The sequence below is a fragment of the Anser cygnoides genome, chromosome 3 (genome assembly GCF_040182565.1).
Source record: "Anser cygnoides isolate HZ-2024a breed goose chromosome 3, Taihu_goose_T2T_genome, whole genome shotgun sequence".
Lineage (NCBI taxonomy): Eukaryota > Metazoa > Chordata > Aves > Anseriformes > Anatidae > Anser > Anser cygnoides.
This window is the reverse complement of record NC_089875.1, coordinates 40,286,090-40,308,640: the sequence shown is the minus strand read 5'-3', so window position 1 is coordinate 40,308,640 and position 22,551 is coordinate 40,286,090. Positions and strand designations below refer to the sequence as shown.

At 34.4% G+C, this 22,551-nt stretch overlaps 1 protein-coding gene across 4 annotated transcripts in view; it reads left to right on the top strand.

Moving 5' to 3' along the window:
- Positions 1–22,551, top strand: part of FMN2 (formin 2) — a 184,859-nt gene that overhangs the window by 78,104 nt on the left and 84,204 nt on the right. For all 4 annotated transcript variants that reach the window (XM_066993979.1, XM_066993978.1, XM_048079932.2 and 1 more), the window contains one exon: positions 10,653–10,740. In XM_066993979.1, the coding sequence (XP_066850080.1) occupies positions 10,653–10,740 (88 nt within the window). The remainder of the gene's footprint in view (positions 1–10,652; positions 10,741–22,551) is intronic.

Here is a 22,551-nt window from a genome sequence, read left to right as displayed (position 1 = left end):
TTAATTACTTTCAAGTATGTGTTCGTTCTTTAAAAATCTTTATCTGCTTTAAAATTATCTACTTTAAAATTATCAAAAAAATAGGTGGTGCAAATATGATGCTTTGAAATCGACTACACATGTGCAGTATATAAATTATTCTGAATAATTTTATAAATTAAATAATGAAAGGGTTGCATACAAATTACCATGATTTCAGAGGAAAATGTTTAAGAATCTAAGTCCTGATGTTGCACCAATCATAACAGTTGTTTGTATGAGTGTGTTTATATATAGTGAATATGATGTTTAAGCATACAAAAATGCAAAACACAGGAAAGTCTAATATTAAGCCATTTTTGAAAGATATACAAAAAAATAAAAATAGAAATATTTTAAATGTGAAAGCCAAACCCCGTGGTAAAATAAGTGAATCTAAATTTTTATTTGACTAAGTAGAGGGCTCTAATCTTGGTATCCATGTCACAACCAAGTCGTGGTGATATGATCAGTAATTCACAATTAAAATTTCAGGCTATGGAGGAGATTTTTTTCTAAAATCTTAAACGGTGGTTAAAATTATTGTTTTCACATCTTCACTTTTCTGAAATCAGTTCAAGACTAAGCTGTTCTTTCTATAATTTTTTCCATGCGTTTTAACAATTTACATGATTTTTGTTTTATTTTTCCCCACACCAAATATGCAGTGGTAGTCTTCGGAATCCCCAAGCAGTTGTGCAGTACATCTTATGTTTGAATATGATCTCCACACCTAGTGGCTCTGGAGATATTATCCCTCACATACACCCTTTGGTCAGCAGTATAAACATGCAGGTGCTCTTTACTGTGCTGGCAACCTGCTGCAGGCATTAGAACTGGTAGTGAAGTTCAGATGATTATCCTAGTGTGCTGGATAAAACCTTCATCTTGATGGATGGGCAGGATAGCACAGCCACGCATAATGTATCTGTGTACTACACTAGATTCTGCTAACTGGGATGGGAATAAAGGTAATGGAGTAACCTCTATGGTAAAGGTAGCACGTTACAGCTTCTATCTCGCTGTCCTGCAACAAATCTCCCAAGTGCAAGACCTTTGCTCTTCCCCCCAGTAAAAGTCTCTTTTCTTGGTCATTCTTAATTAAATCAATGATAGCTCTTTAAACTTAAAAGAAAAAAAAAAAAGCATTGGAGGGAAGTGCAAAAGTACATGATGCTTTGTCTATAAACTGTCAATTTATTCACATTTCATGAGGTTTGGTGATTCAAATCTCTAAACATAATAGAAATTATGACTGTTTAATTCTGTGGCATAAGTGGTAAAGATAGAAATTATGAATAAACATTACATATTTATTTTAATACTAGCACTTTTTTCTTTTAATGAAATGAAAAAAATACACTGTCAATAAAAAAATGCAGATAAAACTAAGTGAAAATGACTGTTCTAAACTTTTTTGAAAAGAACAAGTTGTTTATGACAGAAATTTCAATGCAGAAGTTTAAGGCAATCTAAGTAGTTGCCATAACCTGGACCGTACATTCCTGTGGGCTACCTAAATTGACAAAAAAAGTCTTCCATGTGTTTCTCTTCATCTGTTGATCAAATAAATGCTCACCAAATGAGAGAGAAATTGCCTAATGGAGAAGTCCAATTTGTTGCATGATAGTATCTGGGTAAAAAGATCAACTGGATAGATAACCAAATGTGCTGTTTCTAGCACAAAAAGGCATCACAAGCTTTCATTAGAACTACAGTTAGAACTAGCATCTGTTGCAGATGTCAAAGTTCAATTTTCTTGTGGGTGAATACAGTTTGTGCTTTTCATAACATTGATGTGAGAAAATTGAAGTAGAACAACTTCAAGAATATATTCTATGTATGCACTCTCAGTAGTTTGGAATGCAGGTCTTCATTTCTGAAATTCTCTTCATTTATACTGCAATAAACACTGAGATAATGAACTCCATCCATGTTTAGCAGAAGAAACAGTTTTTTGGGGGGGAAAGCATGGTTGTAATTCCACAAGTATGTTTTTATAGAAAGCACCAAGTGCTGCTTAAGTGGTTACTGACTTACATGGATTCTATGATAGTTATGGGTGTTGTAAAGATCTTACAAATGGTGTTTCTGTAGTGATTTTTACAGGGAAGTGTTATACAAAGCAGATGTGTTCTGTCACCTGTTGAGCTGCAGAAGAGCACTGCACCGAACAGAGCTGGGGTCCACAAAGCTTACTGTACTTCTTACCAGAAAAGTTCTAGTTTGGCAATTGTTTCTCTTTCTTATGTCAATATGTGGGTATGCTAAGTGGATGCATTGCTTATACGTATTGAATGTAAAATTCTAGCTAAACTGGAAATAGTTATCAGAAAAAAAAAAAGCCCAAATAACTTTCAAATGTATAAAATATTTGGTACTCTATGTAAACATCTGATTTTAATAACACGATATTTTTATAGTAAGCTGAAATAAAAATGTATTTACAGAAGAGGCCATGGGGGAGGGAGGCACGGGGACAGGAGAAGAAATGTTCTAGGTAATCTGAAGGAATATTTGGTAATTTTAGGATGTTTTAGTAGGTGAAATATTCTGAAGAACACTGCTGTTCTGCTTGCAGTTATTTATTATATATGACAGTATACACGCTTGTGTGTGTGTATGTAGATATACATGATGTAATTATTTGTAAAATGGTAATCCCTTTTAAAGTGGTAATTTTACCTATATTGTTTGCTTTTTCACCCTTGCGAAATAATGTTTCTATTTTGTCCTTGGTATGATCATCTGCAAATATCTTAAGACAATATAAATCAATAATTCTTATTTAAAAAAAAAAAGGAATGTTCCATCTTGCATTGGGTGAAGGATGTATTAAAATCCATTCCAGAACCATAAAGGAAGAGGAAAAATGAAGGGTTAATATTTATTTGTGAATGTAGCTGATTTTATTCTTACTGTCTCTTATTTGGTGCTATGACAAAAGCTGTGATATATTTTCCTTTTATAATACATGTATGTCAAATTCTCAGCTGCTGTAAATGTGTGCAGGCTCACTAAACGAGAATGCGTACTTAATCTTCAAAGAAAGCCCTTTATGGGCTATATTATAGGTGGAGCTGCCATCGCTACCTATTAAAGCGATATGGCTTTCATTAGAAGTTATAACTTTGCCAAAAGTTAGCTCTTGAGCTGCAATTTTTTTTTTCCCACATTGAGTGTCTCCTTCATTTTTCCAAAGTTTTTTGTTTTTTTTAAAAAAAAAAGAAAACAGCCTGGTTTTGCTCATGTCCACATAGCTCTATAGACTTGAAATATGTAAAAATGTTATCAGCTACATGTCTTCTGTAAGTTCTGTAAAGGATTGCTCAAATTTCACCACTCTTCAAGTTTTATGAAATCTCAGTTCGTGTAGCTTGGAAAAGATTTCAGATATAATTCTGAAGATTTTTTCCTAACCTTGTAGTAGTAGATTGGAAAACAGGGACTGAGGGGGGAGATTAAGATGAATAACTGAGGGGGGACTGAAGAATAGAGGAGATCTGACAGACGTGAATATAGAGCACGGTAGGTATGATTCTATGTCACCTCTTATTCCATCTAAAGTAATTTCTCTCAAAAACCTATTATGAACATAAGTATTCTTGATGTGGGTGTTCCCATCAGCAAATAGTGTACCTCATCAAGACTACACTGTTTAACCAAGTAAAGGATGAAAACTTGCTTTTGGAGTGTCTTGTTCAGCCATGCCATGTAGTTACGGTATCAATCTTAGTTACCTGTCTGGATAGAATTTTTCATAGGCTGTATTCCATACCTGCAGCAGGCTGTGGAATGAGCAGAGTTCTTAAGGATGAACCCTGGTTACTTAGTGAATAAAGCTGATACCAGAGTAACATTGCTTTTATCGGTAGTTGCAGCACTTAAAAAAATTAATCAGAGAAGCGGGAAGAAAAAGGGTTATCTCTTGATTAAGGCCAAATACTAAAGAATGATGGTAAATGCAATATTAAAAACTTAATTACATGGAGAATATTGGCTAGTGTGCACCAAATAGATAGTAGAAAAGTAGCATATGATAAGAAAATCTTGATATCGCTGTCAGCATAACAGGTAGACAGAAGGGACTGAATTGAGTTGCACAGATTTCTTTCCTAACTTTTGAACCGTCATCTTAGAAGCCTTCCTGATGATTTTTTAACTGTATTTCTGAAAAATAATATACACTTAAATCCAGTGAACTTTTCAAGTACAGACCATATGTTTATAATTTATCATGGAAATGAAAGAAAAATGTTAAAGATATTCTCATATGGAAAGTCCACTATTAATCTATTGACATTAAGATTTTAATCTCCTACTTCCACCCCAGAAAATAAATAATAGGTTACTTAAGTTTCATTCTGTTTCAAAAGCCTTAGATGCAAACAAGATGTATCAATAAAAGTGTTTTGTTAATGATTTCAGCATTTTTGAACACAAAGAAGCGGTGGTAATAGAATACCCCTAGGAATAAAATGCCACATAAAATAAGTATAAATTGGTAAATACAGTAAATGCCATATTGAATTAACAGATAAAAGATTATTCATGTTTATTCATTAACAAGGAAGGCATTAAGGGAGAATTTTTTTTTTTTTGAAAAGGAGGATTAGTTTTCTCTGCAAATAGGTGAGGCACTGTCTTAGGGAGCTTTCTTATCCACATTTATTGGTCAGTGTCACTGGCACAACTGTTTCTTGTGATTTTGTGCATTCTCCAGACACAGTTGGGGTTCTGCTGCCCTGACAGACAGGAATTATGGAAGACTTGTCTAATACATCGCTTTTTATTTATACATAATTATGTAATGATGTTATTTATGAAATTGAATATCTCATTTCTTTTGCTTGTAAGACTGATTTTTTGAGATACTCTGTGAATGCGATATCTTTTTTTTACCTCTGCTTTTCTTCTTTATATGGCTTGTTGGATATGTTATTGCTATATGATTTTTTTTCTTGTTATTGCATTATCTTCAAAATTCTTTTGCAAGCACAGTTTTACATGGATGCAGTCAGGTATCAAATCTCTGCCTGTTCAGGCTTCTCAGGTTGATCTTTTCTAACTACATGCATTTCTTATTCTTGTTTCCTATTACTGCTTTCTTTTATTTAGATCACAGATTTGTTTCTCTATTCTGTATATGTATCCTCATCTGAAATGTTCTGCTGACCTATTCACTTGTTTTAGCTGCTGCTGCTTAAAAGCTTACGTATTCTGCATGAACAAGAAGGGCTATGTCCATTTCTTAACCAGAGGTGCAATGTAGAGTGTCTCATTGTGTTCCTCTGTGAATTGGAAGATCTATGTAGGGGAAGGTCATAATGAAAGTTTGTTGAAGTAAAGGGTAAAATAGGCTTTGTGTTGAAGTGAGCGAGCTGTGGCTGTTCTGTGAGTTTGAAAGCTGCACATCTAAAAAGCATAACCCAGACCTTGAATCCCGGCAGAAATAGCTGCCAGCCTGGCCTGTGTACAACTCTCAGTGTACCTAAAACTGTCAAGTTGAACCATCTTAGTTACAGACATCTTTCAAAGGAGACTGGTGATCACACATTTCCATTCACAGTACTTCTATATCTTTCAAATACATTTCAAATACGTTCTTATCCATCTCAGCCTGAATGGCTGAGGACCATGGTGCATTTCTAACTCTCTCAGTACAAGGGCTCAGTGCACTGGACATTGTAGTGTTAGATGCCATCAAGGGAAGAAGAAAGGAAGAGAGCACGGATATAGAGCATGGATATATGAATTTTTTCTCCCATCTCTCTGTCTACCTTCATTGTGCTAAGAAGGTAAGAAGCAAACTTTTTAATGCAGTAGATTTTACATCTGATCAAAAAAAAAAAAACAAACCAACCTCAGGTTACATCAGAATTAAATGTATGTATAGATTGAATGGGTTTCACCTAAAAATTGGAGATTTTACTTAGCTGTATTTCTATCAGATCCTAACTGACATTAAAAGCTAAACAGATTTTTGGTGTCAGCCTGAAAATCAAGTTTTTAAAAGTTTTTGTCTTTTAGTTGTTGTTTGTAAGGTATCAAAATGCTTTAGATGAGAGAAGTGTTGATTTTGCTGGTGATGACTTAGAGTTTAATGCACATTTTTCCTTATGGCTATATTTTGTTGCTTAGTGCTGACCAGTACAAACAGCAAGAACAAAAAGCTGTTAAAGAAAAGCAGACAGCTGTAATTGAAAGGTTTCACTGGGAGTGGGTACAGCAAATAATATCAAGATTTTGACTGTAACCATATGTCTCCCTTTAAAAGTGGGAATACTAAAGGTTTTCCTCCAGTGGGTTTTTTTGTTTGTATTTAAGATCATGGAATATCTCCCATTAGATATAGTAGATAGCCTATTGATTTCATACGTTTCTGCTTTCTTTTTTTTTCTCCATCTTTTCACCTATCCTGTTTTTTATCCTTTTTTGTCTTCCTGATTTGATTTAGTAATATCTTATGAAATAAAGAAATTGGGCATGCAACGTCTTTTGCAAAAATTATCAAAAGATGTAGTTGCATTCCTAATGTGAGTACACAGTGACAAGATTGTTCATAGCAGTTGGGCTGATCACCTGCAATAAAAAAAATGCTGAGTGCATTGCAGACCATACATGAAAATTCTAGTTTTAATACACAATTTCTGATGAGATTTTAGCTTGTTGGATTTCTATTTTTTAAGAGGTTATATTTTAGGCTGTCACTTGTGTTACTAATCAACCCATGGAGATATTCTGACAATTATAAACAGAAGAGATAAAAAAAATTAGAAACTAAACTTTTAAGTACCCCAATCCTTTAGATGATGAAAGAAGGAGTAACTGCAATTGTGGTACACAGAAATGAGCCAAACTGTCAAAGAAGAGCTTTAGGTATGAAAAAAATAATTTCCTTGTGATGCATTTTTAATGTAGATAATTTAAATTTGGCTATTTATCTCAATTCCCCACTCCAGTCCTTGAAATTAGAATACTGTGATTATTTTTAATGAGGGAAATTTAAGCACGTTTCAGTCCGGTTGAGGAACACAATGATTCTGTCTTATTACTGTACATCTGAATCTAAGCAATCTAAGTAATTTTTCAAATGAAGTGATAAAAATCAAGTTCAGTTAAATCAGTACATGCAATCAGCACAAATTGTCTGTTAGATAGTCAGGGATGGTTGTTATTTTATATGTAAGTAGAAATGTTTGATCTCCTGCAGCACCAACTTGGCATAGTGCCTGTTTCTCCTCTCACACCATCACTAGCCAGAAGTCTCTTCTGGATTTACCTTAAAGGAAAATAAACTCAGAAGAGCGTTACATTATTCTGTTTATATCTATAAGGAGCCAAGGATATCCATGTGAAAGATGTGATTGGTCCAGTTCCTTGACTGTATATTTTACAAATGTAAAATTTTACATTTGAAATACACTGAAATCCATAGAAAAGAATTGTTGTAACAATGCCTGGTCAGTTGATTTCTGCATTACTGCCATGGTCTAGTTTCTTAAGATCTGGGTTGGAACTTCTGTATTTCTGCATCCTCTCTGCAAAAGTTGCAAGCTACAAATATTTGTACAGGGGAGTTTCCTGCTTATGACTTTTTGTACTCTACAGTAGTTTTTCTTAGCCAGTGAGAACCATGGGATAATTTTTGCTTAATGCTAGCAGTCAAAATCGGAACCAGAGAATGAGGCATTTCAGAATTCCATGCATTAACTAAATATTATTCTGGGGAAAGGGGATCTTTGTATTTTTGCTTCAGGGTTCTCATCAAACGTGTCTTGCATCACCTTTCACTAAGTATCTTTTTAACTGTTTTTGCTTGTGTTAAACAATCAGGAACAAATTTGGCATGTAGTTTGTTTACTGCTTATCAATGAAGACCACTCAACAATTAGAAAGTTTGTCCTAGAGTTTAGGCTTCAGATAACATCTCTAGCTTCCTTTTTATTTATTTTCAAATTTGTTTAAAGCGCAAAGTTCCAGGACCCAGACTAAAAAGGAGTGGTGTATTGTGTCTGAGGCTTTAGATCTTGTAGAGATTGGATTTATCAATCTTTTGGTGTTCTGCCTTTAAATGGCGTCACTAGTCTGTGGCCTGTAGGCCTAGACTGTGCAGCTGATTTATTTTATTGTTTTATTTTTAGTGGGAATTGCTTTAGGCACTTATGCTAATATTCATATTTTCTGAATTAGTGTTTTATTGTTACAGCCATTGTATTGGAAAGCTATAATATTCATGCAATTTACTAAAATGGAAATGAATGAATGAAGATGACTTGACACAGAGCATACATTTTAAATAAAGCCAGACAAAATTTGTAGTTGCTATATAAAAATGCTTTATCTGTTGCTGTTCTGCACACCATTCACCTGACTTTTTGGTACTTTTTGAAGCCTTGAAGTACAGAATTTTGGTAGAAAGGGTGACCTATTGTGCATAGGGACATCACTTTTTTTCTGTGATCACAGGCAGAATGGATCAGTCGGTAAATAATTATTCTCTTATTCAGCAGCTCACTTTAAGAATAAGCCTCTTCTTTTTTTCTGTTAACTTTTAGACCAAATTGCTGTTAGAGAGTGGGACTCAAAGGCATTTACTGGGCCTCTAAATCTGGTCCTGTAAGAAATCATGTTCTAATCTGCATTATAAGCACCTAATTGCTTTATTTTGTGGCTATTTTTTTTCATCTTGTTTTGGTTCCCTTGCTATATTTGTAGTCCTCACCTTGGTAGCTCTGAGATTTAGATTGCTGATGAGTGGTAGAAAAAGTGTTTTCACAATTTGAAGCTAATATAGTAGTATATGGGTACTGATAATAGCTTCTTCTCACAGGGAATTCTCATATTATTTGTCCTAGCTTTATCTCAGTTATGGGCTTAAATGAGATTTATGTCCCTTTTAGGAAACGTTTAATAATTATAGCCTAGTAGAAGGCTAGTGTAAGACATCTTAGTTATACTTTTCTGAGTTATGATAGTTTTCCCGTTTGAATTCATAAAATCTGAGTGTCATATCCTATTCTGTAAAATTTTGATTTAGTCCATTTGACTTCAATTTTTAATTTCCTAATAATACATCACGTGTGCTAGATATTGCCTAGGCACTTGCTAACTTCTGACAGATGACATCAATATCTGTGCCTTGGATTTGTTTCTTTAACCATGTGATCAACAGTTATGACTTACCTGATTCCTAATTTTAAGTTTTTTTTCAGTTCATTTGCAGGGTGCAGTATTTTCACTTTGCTGTAATCAGCAATCTGTTAGGAATCTATGAGGAAAGGAAAATGAAATACCTGACACACTGCTGGTTGTGAAGGTTCAAGGTTGCCCAGTCAAGCACATTATTAGGAAACCCATTCTGCAAGCACTGTGACTTTAGCTTCCTTTTCTAGGCAGTCCCTAGTGGAAGAGTTCTGTGTCACGGTTTTACTTCTCTTCAGCTGCAGCTCAGACATCAACTTACAAACTTGTGTATGAAAACTTGATTGAATCAAAGGTGGCCACAGGGTAAACATCTTGTGGGTACTTTTATACGTTTTAAGATGTGGATTGGATTTTGACATTCTTTACTCAGGCTTTTTTTTTTTACGTAATCTAATTTCTTCTAATTGATTACTAAATTATTTTTCCAGTGGGGCTGTAGGTGATACAGCATCTCAATGCTAATATAGAAATTATGTAACTTGAAAAAGCATGTATGTACCACATGACTGAAATGTAAAAATAACTTGAATTTACAGATCAAATTGTTTTTTTGCCTTTCCTCCAAATAATTGACAAAGATTTTTTTCTTCAGCATGTTTAGTACAATGTAAAACTCAGCAAAATGAGTTGATTAAATATTAACCTCTTTCATCTATGTAATGGTTATAGCCCTACATTGAAAATGTCTTTATCTAAATTCACATTGTTTTACAGATAAGGACCCTTTTCTGGCATTACTTGCTTCTCATACTAGTGATATAAAATTTACAGAATTCAAATAGACTGTCTTCCACAGGATTCTAAGCTGTGAATTACTTGTTGCTTTTATGCTTGCAAAGCAAATATGTACAAGAAAAATTTTTCAGTGGCTAATTTTAACTCCCTAGAGCAAGATGTTTTGAGGGCTTTTTTTCTGTTATTTAAAAAAATAAAAATAAAAAGCTTTGAGACCTTTTGTATTCCCTAAAAGTGATCAAAGAAAATACCAATATGTACGTGGTTATTTTGCTTTTTAAATAAAATTCATATTGGCGCCTACTACGTCAAACTTTCAAATAAAATACAAATTCTCACAGTTTTAGCTTACATCAAAGATGGAAATTATTGTGTGGTTTTGGAAACCAAAGCATTTCCAAGATAGACACAGTTGGATTTTTTTATATGACAGCCTGTTTCATACACTTAGTAACATCAGTGTGAAGTTGAAAGTGTGCATCCTAATGAAGAATGAAGTCTAGGGGAAATTTTATAGTGACTCTTTTAAGATTAAAATTCAGCTAGATGACATTTACACTTGTGATGGATTTGTGCAGCTGGAACACTTAAAAATTATAAAAATACTCACTTTTGGTTTGTTATTAGTAATGCAAAATATCTTGTAACGTTTTAATGCAGGTGGATACTAATAGACGGGTTTCTTTTGGCAGGTTGTCAAGTTGTTAAGTAACAAAAGATCTCAAGCTGTTGGAATATTAATGTCTAGCCTTCATTTAGACATGAGGGACATTCAGCATGGTAAGTGAAATAATTATTGTTGATTCTAGCTTAGATTGCATCGTTAATAATATGGAAATGCTTATATTTATCTTTTGATAGATAAAAATCAAGAGGGTCTTTTCACACTTTATTTTTCTGAAAATATCGGATGTCATTTATTTTCCCCCTTGTTGTAACGTATTCTATTTTTCTGTATAGAAAACAAGTATTGACTGATTATTTGCAGAATTGCCACCCATAGTTTTGGGCATCAACTACCTGAGTGGTGTGAAATCTAGACTCTGATTTTGGTCTTTCTGTGGAAGAAAGTTTGTTTCTAATTCAAAGATCCCAAAGGTATATCCAGAAAAGTGAATTGTAACATTTAATTGTTTTGCTGTCTAAAATAGTTCTTGTATTTGGGTTAGCACAAACTGGAGTTGTTTCATCTTCAACAGCTGTTTATAATGGGAGATTTTTTGGAAGGACTGTAATACTTCTCACATTTTGCACTACTGTCTCTTAGCATAAAAGGTGAAAAGTGGAATTGTATTTATATTCAGACCATCCTTTATGTTTCCCAAAGGCTTTGGATAGATTTGAAGCAGACTGAACTGTCCTGTGAAGTGCCAGCCTATCTATTAAATAAATGTGGTTTCAAGTATAACACAGACTTCATAAATCACAAAAACATCTTGTGAACTTTCTAGGCTACGTATTTACAGCCATGCATTCAGTTTACTATGATTTGCTTATTTTGTGAAATTATTCATAAATAGAAGCAAATTTCAGTGCACTCTGTCAGCTAATGAGTAACTCTTAATCACAACTTTAAGTTTTTATTAAACTGTTTTGATGGTTACTAGACTTCCTCAAGCTGAAGCACTTAAGAGCAAGGCGCCAGTACTGGCGCCAAGAAGTACTTGGTATTTCCAAAGCTGGCAGATGTAGTTCAGTTAAGTCATAGAGCAAAATCTGAAAACAATGATATGGTCCTTTCCTTCAGTCAAATATTCAACTTGGTTTCAGTTAATAATGAGAACCTTATGAACAAAGTAGTCCGCCTAACATCTGTCTCTGTGGTAAAGCCAACACAAGTTCATTGAAAATTTGCTTGCTTAACATGCAACACTAACAATAACATGGCATGAATGTCAGTAGTTGAAGGGGTCAAACAATATTATGCTTAACCTTTATCCTACTGCAATATTAAGTACACATGATCATCTAGCAGCTATGTGCAGATTTTGTATATTCCTCCTTCAATAGCTGCTTTTTAAAAACAATAGTTTTTGTAAAGGAGAATTTAGTAGTGTTTTTACTTCCTAGCTGTTCAGAAGTGATTGAAAAAATGTAAGAGAAATTTTATCTGATGGGATGACTTTTGGAAATGGTTGGAAGATCCTTGTGTTAAAAATGGTTTGTTGCTTTTTGTTTAACATAAAATAGGCACGCAGAAAAGGTGTTGAGGAACAGGAAAGAAATTCGTGTGTTGGGAATAGGAAAAATAGAGCTGAAATCTCAACAGAAACATTTCTGGCATTGGTAACTCCATGCAGAGTTTTCTGAGTGATCTAGCCATAGAGTCTGTGAGAGAAGTTATAAAATCACAGACCCAAATATTTAGCTTCACCTTTACGTATGTACTATTTTTACTTGTTTGTTAGATGAGTAAGGATTGAGAGAGGGTGTTTCATAGTTTGCTTGCTTATCTGCTACAGTTTGAATAGTCTAATCAGGAAGTGCTTTCAAAAATTAAAATGTTGAAATAAAAAGCTGCATTAGCAAAATAGGCACTTGATATATTTGCTTTTATATACATTAAGATTCAAGATGCATGAGAATAGATACAGTAAAATAATGGATCAGTGTTTGGTCCTCTAGCCCAGGACTTGAGTAGTCTTCTTGAGTTTTTACTCTGTTTAATGTATAATTACATGAAAATTTACTTATCTTTCTCAGTACAACACAAGCACTTTTTTTTTTATTTTTGTGAATTTGAAAGCTAGTCAAACTTTCCCCCACTCTGACTATTTGTGGTACCAGGAAACTGTCTTCATAAGCATTTTTCTAAATATCTTCTTTATTACATATAAAGGATATCTGGTGGAAGTAGAGTTAATGCAAAATATGTGAATTGCAGAAGAATTGTAGGGAATTTTATTTATTTGTTTTTACTGACCTAGAAAAGTACCCAGAAAGAGGGGAGAATATTTCAACGTAGTGTGGTATTCAATCTGATATTCCTTGGTTTGCATGCTATTGTGTTTTATTTTTCTAACAGCTTAGACAAATTTCAAAATATTACAGGAACAGAAGGGAAAACAATTGTGATAGCTATGAATTCAATTAATAAGTTTATGATTTCAAGTTTTATTCCACACTGTGTTTAATTAAAATGCTTAAAATAATTTGAAACCTGGCCTAATGTTCTAAAGGTTGATGGGTTTTTTTGGTTGGTTGATTTTTGGTGTTAAAAAAACATAGGTGAAATATTGTCTGCAAAAATGATCTTTGAAAGATTGTTTTGGAAACTTGAAAATTTTGGATTTTTTAAACTAATCTAGAACATTTAGTGACTTTTTTGTGCATGTGTGATCAGATGTCATTGAATGGAAGATCTTAGACTACCTCACTATGAGCTAAATAGATTTTGATGATGGTGATGATATTGTTAAGTGTCTGCTGGTAGAATTGCATTTGTTTGCTTCTGACTTTGAGTTGGGTTTAATAAGACAAACTCCAAAATCCTGGCTGCTGTTTAAATATTTTTACAGTGTGGAAGGAGCAGAGCGTATTTGTACTGAACTCTAGTACGTGTTTCTAGTAGTGCTGTAAAGTAGGGTAGTTTGATTTCTTGTTCTTTTTATGTTCTGTTTGTGTTTTTGTTGTTTTTCTTTTTTTCTTTAATTCTAATTACTAACAGAACTTCCAGCTAATTTACCCAGTCTAGGCTAGAACTGTAAGAATTGTAAGAAATGTTCTCTTTAAATTCAGTGCCATTTTTCTGTTATTAGTATGAAAATTAGTCCTCTTCTCATGGTTTCTCTGGTTTCACGCAACACTTTACTGATGCCTATCCCTTATAATCACTTATTAACTATGCAAAACACTTAATCCAGATATTTTGCTTGCTTTTTATGTTCACTGTACCACGAATCTCCCTCATTCATCCTATCTAGTGTTATGTTTCCATTGGAAATACACATGCATTTGGCGGCATGATACAGCCAAACTTGAGAAATGCCAAACAAGCACTTCTTGCATATTTTTCCTTTAAAGCTCAGATTTTTTTCCTATTTTTCCTTTGTGCTTAAATTTGAGATCCCACAAGATTCCAGTAAACTGTATTTAGTAGTCTATGATTAACACCCAATGTATTAGTATATAATTGCATGCTAAGCATGTGTCTTAAATACCTTCAAACACAAGAAATATAACAATCATTTGAAATTGTAGCTATGTTGCCCAGAACATAGTTGTCAGTTCTCTTCCTGATCAATTAGTTATAAGGATACAATATGTCCTCTGCTTGTTTTTAACTTTATGCGTGTTAACAAGTGCAGTAGCAATAGCAAAAACTTCTAATACAAAAGGGAAAAATGCAGAAGAAAAAAAATAAAAATAAACCAAAGATGTCAAATAGAAGGACAACAAATTTTATGTTTCATGAAAATGTTATATTCACTACATAGTCAGATTTTATATAGTGTTTATTTTCAGAATAGAAATTAATCTTATGTTGAACAAAGTTATCTTAGTCCGAACATGTCTTGTAAATGTTGAAAGAAGACTGGCAAAAACAACATGCACAAATCTGTCTTTTGAACTTGTCTGTAATCTTTTCCAATTCAGTAAGTTTCTTTTAACGCAGTTTATCATTTCAGGCATTGTGTTACTTCTGGCATTGCTGCAATAGTGTAACTATTTCTCTAAAGCTTTGCATAATGCCTCCTGGTTGCCCTATTTCTGTTGAAAGTAGTTTGGAGATTTCTGCCTCAGATCCACCCCTCCCTTCCCTTTCTAAGGACATCCTCATTTAATAATAGCTATTTTTTTCCCCCTCTCTGTGATGCTTGTAATCCACAAAATTTGATAGAGGTACCTGTCTTGATCTGATAATTGGGAGGGGAAAAAAAAAAGTACGGAAGACCAAAGCTCTTTGTGTTACAGCTCTCAACTTGTTGGTCAGTGATACTACGAGAGAAGGAAAGAAAGGAAAAATAACTGTGGAGAGGTAGGCAGGTTCACCTACTATTTGATAAAGCCTGACCTTTTAATGTGGGTTGGAGATTATTTTACTGAAAGTTGTATTTGTCTACTAACAGAGGTACAACTGTGTACAACAGACATAGTTTCTGCTCTGAATTCAACAGACAACTGTGCAGGAAGTGGATGAACATCCAATGTTAATGGACAAAATAAATGCTTATTCTTTAATATGAGGCTATTTGTGACAGATGAATATGAGAGAGTCTTGGTTTTGTTTTCTTATTTGACTGCTCACATAGACACAAATGATGAGCTGGGAAAAACTTTGTCAAAGACTAACTGAATTATTTCACTGGAGGAGGAGGGAAAATCTCTCATGCTGCATTATATGAAGGTTCTGTGCAGGAATTCTTTACTCTCATTAAACTACGATGTAGTCTCCAGGGTCATAGAGATGCTCTAAATGGAAAACATTCAGGAAAAAATGACTCAAAATCTGTAAACTAAGACTCACGATTAGTTTATCATATAAAAGGTCCAGAGGTACTCTAATCAGTATTTATCCTAGTGTCAATAGGACATTAACAATATGTGTCTATAAGTGTAATCACTTGAAACTCATAAAATCAAATTATTTATCAGGAATGGATATCTTCTCAGAACGCATTTTACAGTTTAAACTAATTAAGTTGTAAAATAATGTGATCGGTTCAAGTTTTTTGGACTTTGTTAAACTAGAAGACAAACTAGATGACCAAAAATCTAATTTCTGTCTGTTTAGGTTATGAATATAATACAAAGTCCTGAATACAAGTAGATATATAGATCATTTTTTAGGCAAGGTAACAAGTCTGCATTTTCTTATTAAAGGAATGATCCATAAAGTGGTTATAGTCTGTGTAGGTTAATTACAAAGTTAGAAACTTTACCCGCTCTGGTTTATTAATTGAGAATCATAACTCTTTATATATATATATATATATTTTTTACTTTATCAAATATTGTGCATTTTGACAGCTTAAGAACTTTCCAGATCAGGGGTCAATTTTCCCTCTGATTACCTTTCCAATGTGTGTTTAGATCCTTCCAAGACACCACAAGGAAAAAGGTTTGTTGGTTTGGCCTTTTTCTATCTTGTGCATTAGCACTTCCTTGAACCTTCACATCATAATCCTCGATCTTAGTCCTCTATTTCTTCCCAGCTTTATTTTACCATATTCATTACATTATGCCTGCTGTTAGGTTGCAAACTTAAACATTTTATTTGCTTATAATTACTTAATAAGTTCCTATTGTGAAATTAGTGGTAAAGGAAACAATGGAACAAACAAAATGACTTTTATAAAACAAAAACTAAATTAAATTTGAGTGCAACACATGTATTGCCATATATGTTTCTATTGCTTTGATGCTGTTGGTTTCAGCTACTCAGTATAGAACACTGTAGGACGCGCTGATTCTGGAGTCCTTGCCTGGCCACGTCTGCCAGTGGCAGCTTGGGAGGGAAGACACAAAGGCCCTTGGAGACGAATGGGGTTTTGAATGGCTGCAACATAAATCCCAGAGCTGTGGGTGATAGCATTAAAAGCCAGTCCCAAGTAGTGATAGAGAAGGGACTGGAGGAGACCCGTCTTGTGAGATTTTCTGAAGGCTTATTCCATTGATCATAGGGCAACAAAGCAAGTTGTTAAGTTGTTAGAAGTTAAGGAAAAATACAACCTCAGTTATCTTTTGCGTGCAACAAATTGAGGTATGAAGGACAGAAATATTCACATCATCAAGAAAGGAACCGAATTTTGGTTTCCATGCAACACACTCTTTTGGAATTTACAATTTAAAAATACATTTGTAGAACTAAATACAATTTTCTGTAATGTCAAATACATTTTAAATAAGGAAAAATTATATTGAACTTTTTAACAATATTTGAATCAGCAGAGACTAATTATTGCCACATTGGATAGTTTGGCTAATTAAAAATTTTTGTTGTTGTTAAAAACATATGAATGTAATTTAATAGAAAAGTTTTGTAAGAAATGTAAGAACTGTAACTGCATTGTTTGTCTGTTTCATTTGAAATGGTTTATTTTTTTCTTGGAAGTCTGATTAACTTTGAAACATTGAACAAAAAGTTTCAGGAAATTTCTGTTCTACTCAAAGGAAAAAAAAATCAGTACTGTTATTTCTCATTTGAGTACTGTGTAGTCAGTCACTTGTAAGAGGGATGACTATGAAATTCTGAGTAGAAAAGCAATAAAATGCTTGCTGTTCACACCGGTACTATGCAAAAACAGGGAAGAAAGGAAATATTTTTACAGAATACAGTAGAAATCTTCGGTGCCATATTTTTATGTATTGCTGAACCAAATAAATATTTTAACACTATAAACATTATGAACAGCTTATTAATTGACTTAAGACGTTAAGAAGAGGGAACGAACCTCTTCTTGCAATAGCGCTTTATAATGCAGCTCTTTATTCGCACGTTTTTTCATTGAGTTGAAAGATTTTGAAGGAAAGGATGCTTGCCACAACAATCCATTTAGTGATGTGGTTTTTAAGCTTAAATATACTTGCACATATACTTTCAGACGTATAAAAAATAAATGCCTCTTATGGCTACAGAAGTTAGAATCTAATCTAAATCCAAATTAATAAAAATAAAAATTTAGTAAAATTTGCAAAATGGATCCCTACTTTTTTATCATTAATTGTATGCATTTTTTTTCTCCTTCTTGTCATTCCTCACTTAAGAAATTAAAATTGTATACTATATTTGGCCAAATAAAGATCTGTCTGGCTTAGTACCCGATCTCCTGTGTGGATAGCAAGGGAGGAGGAGAAAACAGAGTGGCACTGATTGCATTTCATGTAATTTTATAGATCTTTATTTTATCTTTTTTTTTGCAGTAGTTGTTTTTCTCTAAACAAATTGGAAATTTTGTTGGAAAGACCTTCACACACATTGTCTATATTTGTTTTCCCCTGTCACCAGTCTATCCATTACTCTTTCTTCTCTTTGCAAAAAAGTTGACTAGCTCTGCAAGTTATTTTCAATATTTATGTGCACTGTATGCCTATGACACAGTATTGGATCTTCTGTTTCAGTCTCCATTTTTCTATATTACTGATGTTGTTCGCGCTTTACCTGTTGCTAATCATTGAGCTTATGTTTTCAGAGACCTATGAAAAAAGTGGATTTTTTTTTTTCAATGACTGCTAATTTTGTATGTATCTCTGTTTTTACATTTGGGTTCTCTTTTTTCCCATGTACTTTACTTTGCTTATATTGACACTGAAAGAGATCCTTCTGCACATGTTTGCACTTAGCTTTAAACTGGCTAACTTTTATTACCTGCAAACATTATCACCTCACATTCATTAAACAGTACAGGAACCAGCAAAGATCTTAGTATGACTCCACTGCTACAACTCTCTACTTTGAAAATTCATCATTCATTTTTATAATTGATTTCTTTTTTTTTTCCTTTTTCTTAATCTGTTTCTATATTTAAACCAAGTAAACTTTCATTTTTTTCTCATAACAGCATTTTTTTTTTTATAAAGCCTCAGGTAAGAAGGAGCCTCTTGCAAATCCAGTATCAGTCTGACCACTGCTGTGCCTTGGTTGATTCCACTTGGATAGTCCCATTCAATTTGTTGCTCATGAGTATCCACTACAAAACAACATGCAACCTTTCTTTCTCATTACATTGTCTTTCTCTATGTTTGAAGAAGCTGTTCTTCCATATAACACATGGACACTTTTCAGGCACAGAATTCAGACTGACTGGTTTGGAATTTCCAGCATCATCTCTGGAATCCTCTAAAAATCTGCATTTGTATGCTCTGAAATTGATCAGTTTAAGATGGTGCCCAAAACACATCACTTGAGAAATGTAGATCTTGTATTAGAACATCTTTGACCTTTTCTGTGGTAGTGAATCCTAACACAAATACTTTGTTTAATCTTTTCTGATTCTCCCTTTGTGCTCTTTTTACAGCCAGATTATCTGCGTGCCCAACTGTTTCCTGTCAGGCTTCCTACATCTGATGTGTTTGAAAGCAATTTTATTACTAGTTTTATGCATTTGGCAAGTTGCTTTTTTGTTCTTGTCCAATTTACATTGAACTTATGACACGTTTTGCTTTTCTATTTTCTTTGGCTGATTTCCACTTCTTGAAGAGTATCGTTTACTTACAGGTGTCCCCCATGCTCTTCTGTTTAATCATGTATGTGGTTTTGAGTAGAGACGCTGGGGATATGGAAAGATTAGGAAAAGACAACAAAAACGTGCCGATCGCAAACACCAGCAGGCTGGCCACTGAACAGCAGCGTACCACAGAGCCGCCCGGGACCTGGCTCTACCCTCCCTTATTTTGAATTTCCCTTATTTTGAATTTCCCTGCCGCAGCTCTCCGTTGCCGCCCGTGCCGCCGCTGCCCACCTTCCCCCGGAGGCGCGGCGGGCGGCTCCGCGCTCCCAGCAGCAGGTGGCAATAGCGGCCCGCGGCGGGGCTCAGCCCGGCGCACCGCGGCTCCGAGAGCAAGGAGCAGAGGGGATGGTGCAGAGGTAGGGCAGCGGTTAGTTTGCTGGATCCGGCCGTGATGGACAGGGTAGGAAAGAGGGCTGGGAAACTGGAGTTGGATGTTAGAAAATCGCTTTCTACTGCAAAGAGGTGGAACGTTTAGTGGGGGAGCATGCTTTTTCTCGTGCTAGAGCCATCGTGCCAGTGTTCCTGGATGCACCTGGGTTTTCCTTACTTTCTTTCTCTTCTTTGTCATGCTCTGTTATGATCTCTGGATAATGAAAGATTGAGATTTTTTTCCATTGTTCTGCTGTTCCACAGGAAACCTCCCCATTCAATATATGTTGCATTCTATTTCAGTGTAATTTCTTTTTTTTAGTGAAGCTGCAAATAGCTTTAGCTACTTTAACAGATAATATAGCTCAATGGTATTGAACTGAAGCAATATAGAACGTCTTTTCTAGTCTTACAGTCATCAGCAGACTGACTCTAGTAACAATACTGAAATAAATATAGGTGAAACGGGTTTTCGCTGACAGGGTGGCTGGGCACTGGAACAGGCTCCCCAAGGCAGTGGTCATGTCACTGAGCTTGCCGGAGTTCAAGAAGTGTTTGGACAACACTCTCAGAAACATGGTCTGATTTTTGGGTGGCCCTTTGGGGACCCAAGTGTTGGACTCGATGATCCTTGTGTGTCCCTTCCAACTTGAGATATTTTGATTCAAAAAAATATATTTTTTTCTAGAACATATATATTTTGGTTTTCCACATATCTTTTGATTCTGTTGCAATTCTGGTCTGTAATTTTGTTGAGTTTATTAATACCAGGTCTTGAGAAATGCTTTGGAGCGTGAAAAAAGATGGAACTTAAACAATAAACACACATCGTTGTGCCTTCAGTTATCACAGCATTGTGATTTGAATTAGTAAAGATGTGTCATCTGTCTTCTACCTAGCCAAAAATCTTGTTGCGTTATTTTCATAATCCCACCATACTTAGAGCATCGACTAAATATCACAAGATCATTACATCATTTTATTAGCATCTGTAGCTCTTTAATACTGTAACTTCAGAATATTTGTTCAAAGACTTAACGTGCGTTAGTACAAGGAAGGCCATGGTATTTATCCAAACTTCAGGCTGGGCAGATGTGGAATATACCAGGCTACATCTAAACTGGTCTCTGTTGTGCCAAAAATAAAATTTTAATTTGATTTGGGGAAGAAATTAAAATCATATAACTTTATTTTAGTGAGATACTACCGTCTGACAGGTGGAAAGGAAAATTTGCTTTTGAAATGAAGCCTCTCAAATGATTTCTGTTTATAATTCTAGAGCAAGAAAAATTGTACTTCAATTTGTGATCGCAACCGTTGACTGTACTGCAATTACGGGTAAATAGGGACTTGCCTGATTTCTGAATCCATGTAAATTTCCATATAATGTTTTCTAACTAGCTCTACTACTACAGATACTGATATCATCATGCACATCTGGCCAGCTTGAACCATAAACAAGGAAAGCTTGTTTCTGCATGTGAATTACTGCATATCTTCATGGTTAAATGAACTTCCACTATAATGTATATTGTAAGTCATCAAAGGTAGCAAAGTTCCATGCAGATAAAATGATTTATGTTTGCTGATGTTAGAGAAGAGTAATGGAGAACTTCAGAAGGACCTAGCAAACACACAACTCAGCTCTAAACTTGTATAGTTTGAAAGAATATTCCTAGCATTTAGTCTGGCTACTAATAAGACAAGTCAAGCCTGCTAATTTCTGGTTCAAGCCATTAGTCTGGACAAATATGAACATTTTAACAATACAAATGATCTTGAGTTCCAGCTGAAATTCTGACCCTTCAACCTTTTGCTTTCTTTGAAGTTGCTGATAGTTTTGCTATTGACTTTGGTGAGTCTAGGATTTCATACAAATATTTTAAGTGATGGAGAAGTCAGTGTATCTAACAAAACAATGCTCAAAAGGTTAGTTTCGCTCACTTTTAACACTTAAAATATTCTTTACAAAGTGAACTAGTCAGATTAATTTAGACATCTTTTTCTTTTTTTTTTTTGGTCTGAAATTATGGAGCAATCTAGTTTCAAACATCTCTTGTAGGCATACAGAAGAACTATGCCTCTTAATTTTTTTCTGTATAAGCTAAATAGATTAAGCAATTCTCCAGAAAGACAGGTTCTTGAGACCTCAGGTTATTCTATTTCTTTTTTTTTTGTCTTTGATATTCCACCAGCTAGACCTCTTGTCTAAGTGAGACCTCTAGTTTTGACTTCTAGTCGCTCCTGTAGAGAGACAAGAAATCTTAAATCGGCCATTGATCATGAATATTGAGAGTGTAATCAAGACAATTCTTCGGGTGAGTTTGAGTCTGCTTAGGAAAGAGCAGCTTTCTCATTAACAAAACCATGTGGACTTCACTGATAATTAATATATATATTTTTTAATACCTTTATTTTCAGTGATGTTAAAGATATAATTGGCTGCAGAGAACTGAGAGCAGATTTTCATGAAAACTTAAGTTACTCTCCTTTTTCATAGTGCTTTTTGAACCATTAATTTTGCAGATGTATGTGTTAGTTTTTAACTGGTTTAGTGTTGACACTTAAGTCATTTAAAGCAAGTATTCTAAATTGCTGCCTGAACCTCTATTTATTGTGGGTAAAGTGAGAGCAGAAAAACTAAGATCCTGAGTGAGCTGCTTAATGTAGAGCAAACCTTTCCTGGACAAATCTATTTCTGGTATCCTTCCAGCTAACTTTATCCAACATGCAGAATGCTCTAGGATATACCCTTGCCTTTATTATGAGGGATGAATTGTGGTTGCTTCATCTCAAACAAGTGTAGTATCAAAAAATCAAGAGGTTCAATGATGGATTGGAAAAATGATTAAAGACTGGAATGTGTATAAGGAACATGAAAAGACTGGGGACTGTTCAGATGTACTCAGGGTCACAGAGCAAAGTAACACAATTCAGAGATCCTGCATTAAAAAAAAATAAGTTCTTTCTAGAGATTATGATGATAGAGTAAGAAATAAATGATTCTTTTTATAGTTTGAATAATTTAAACCTAAACTTATACTTGACTTTG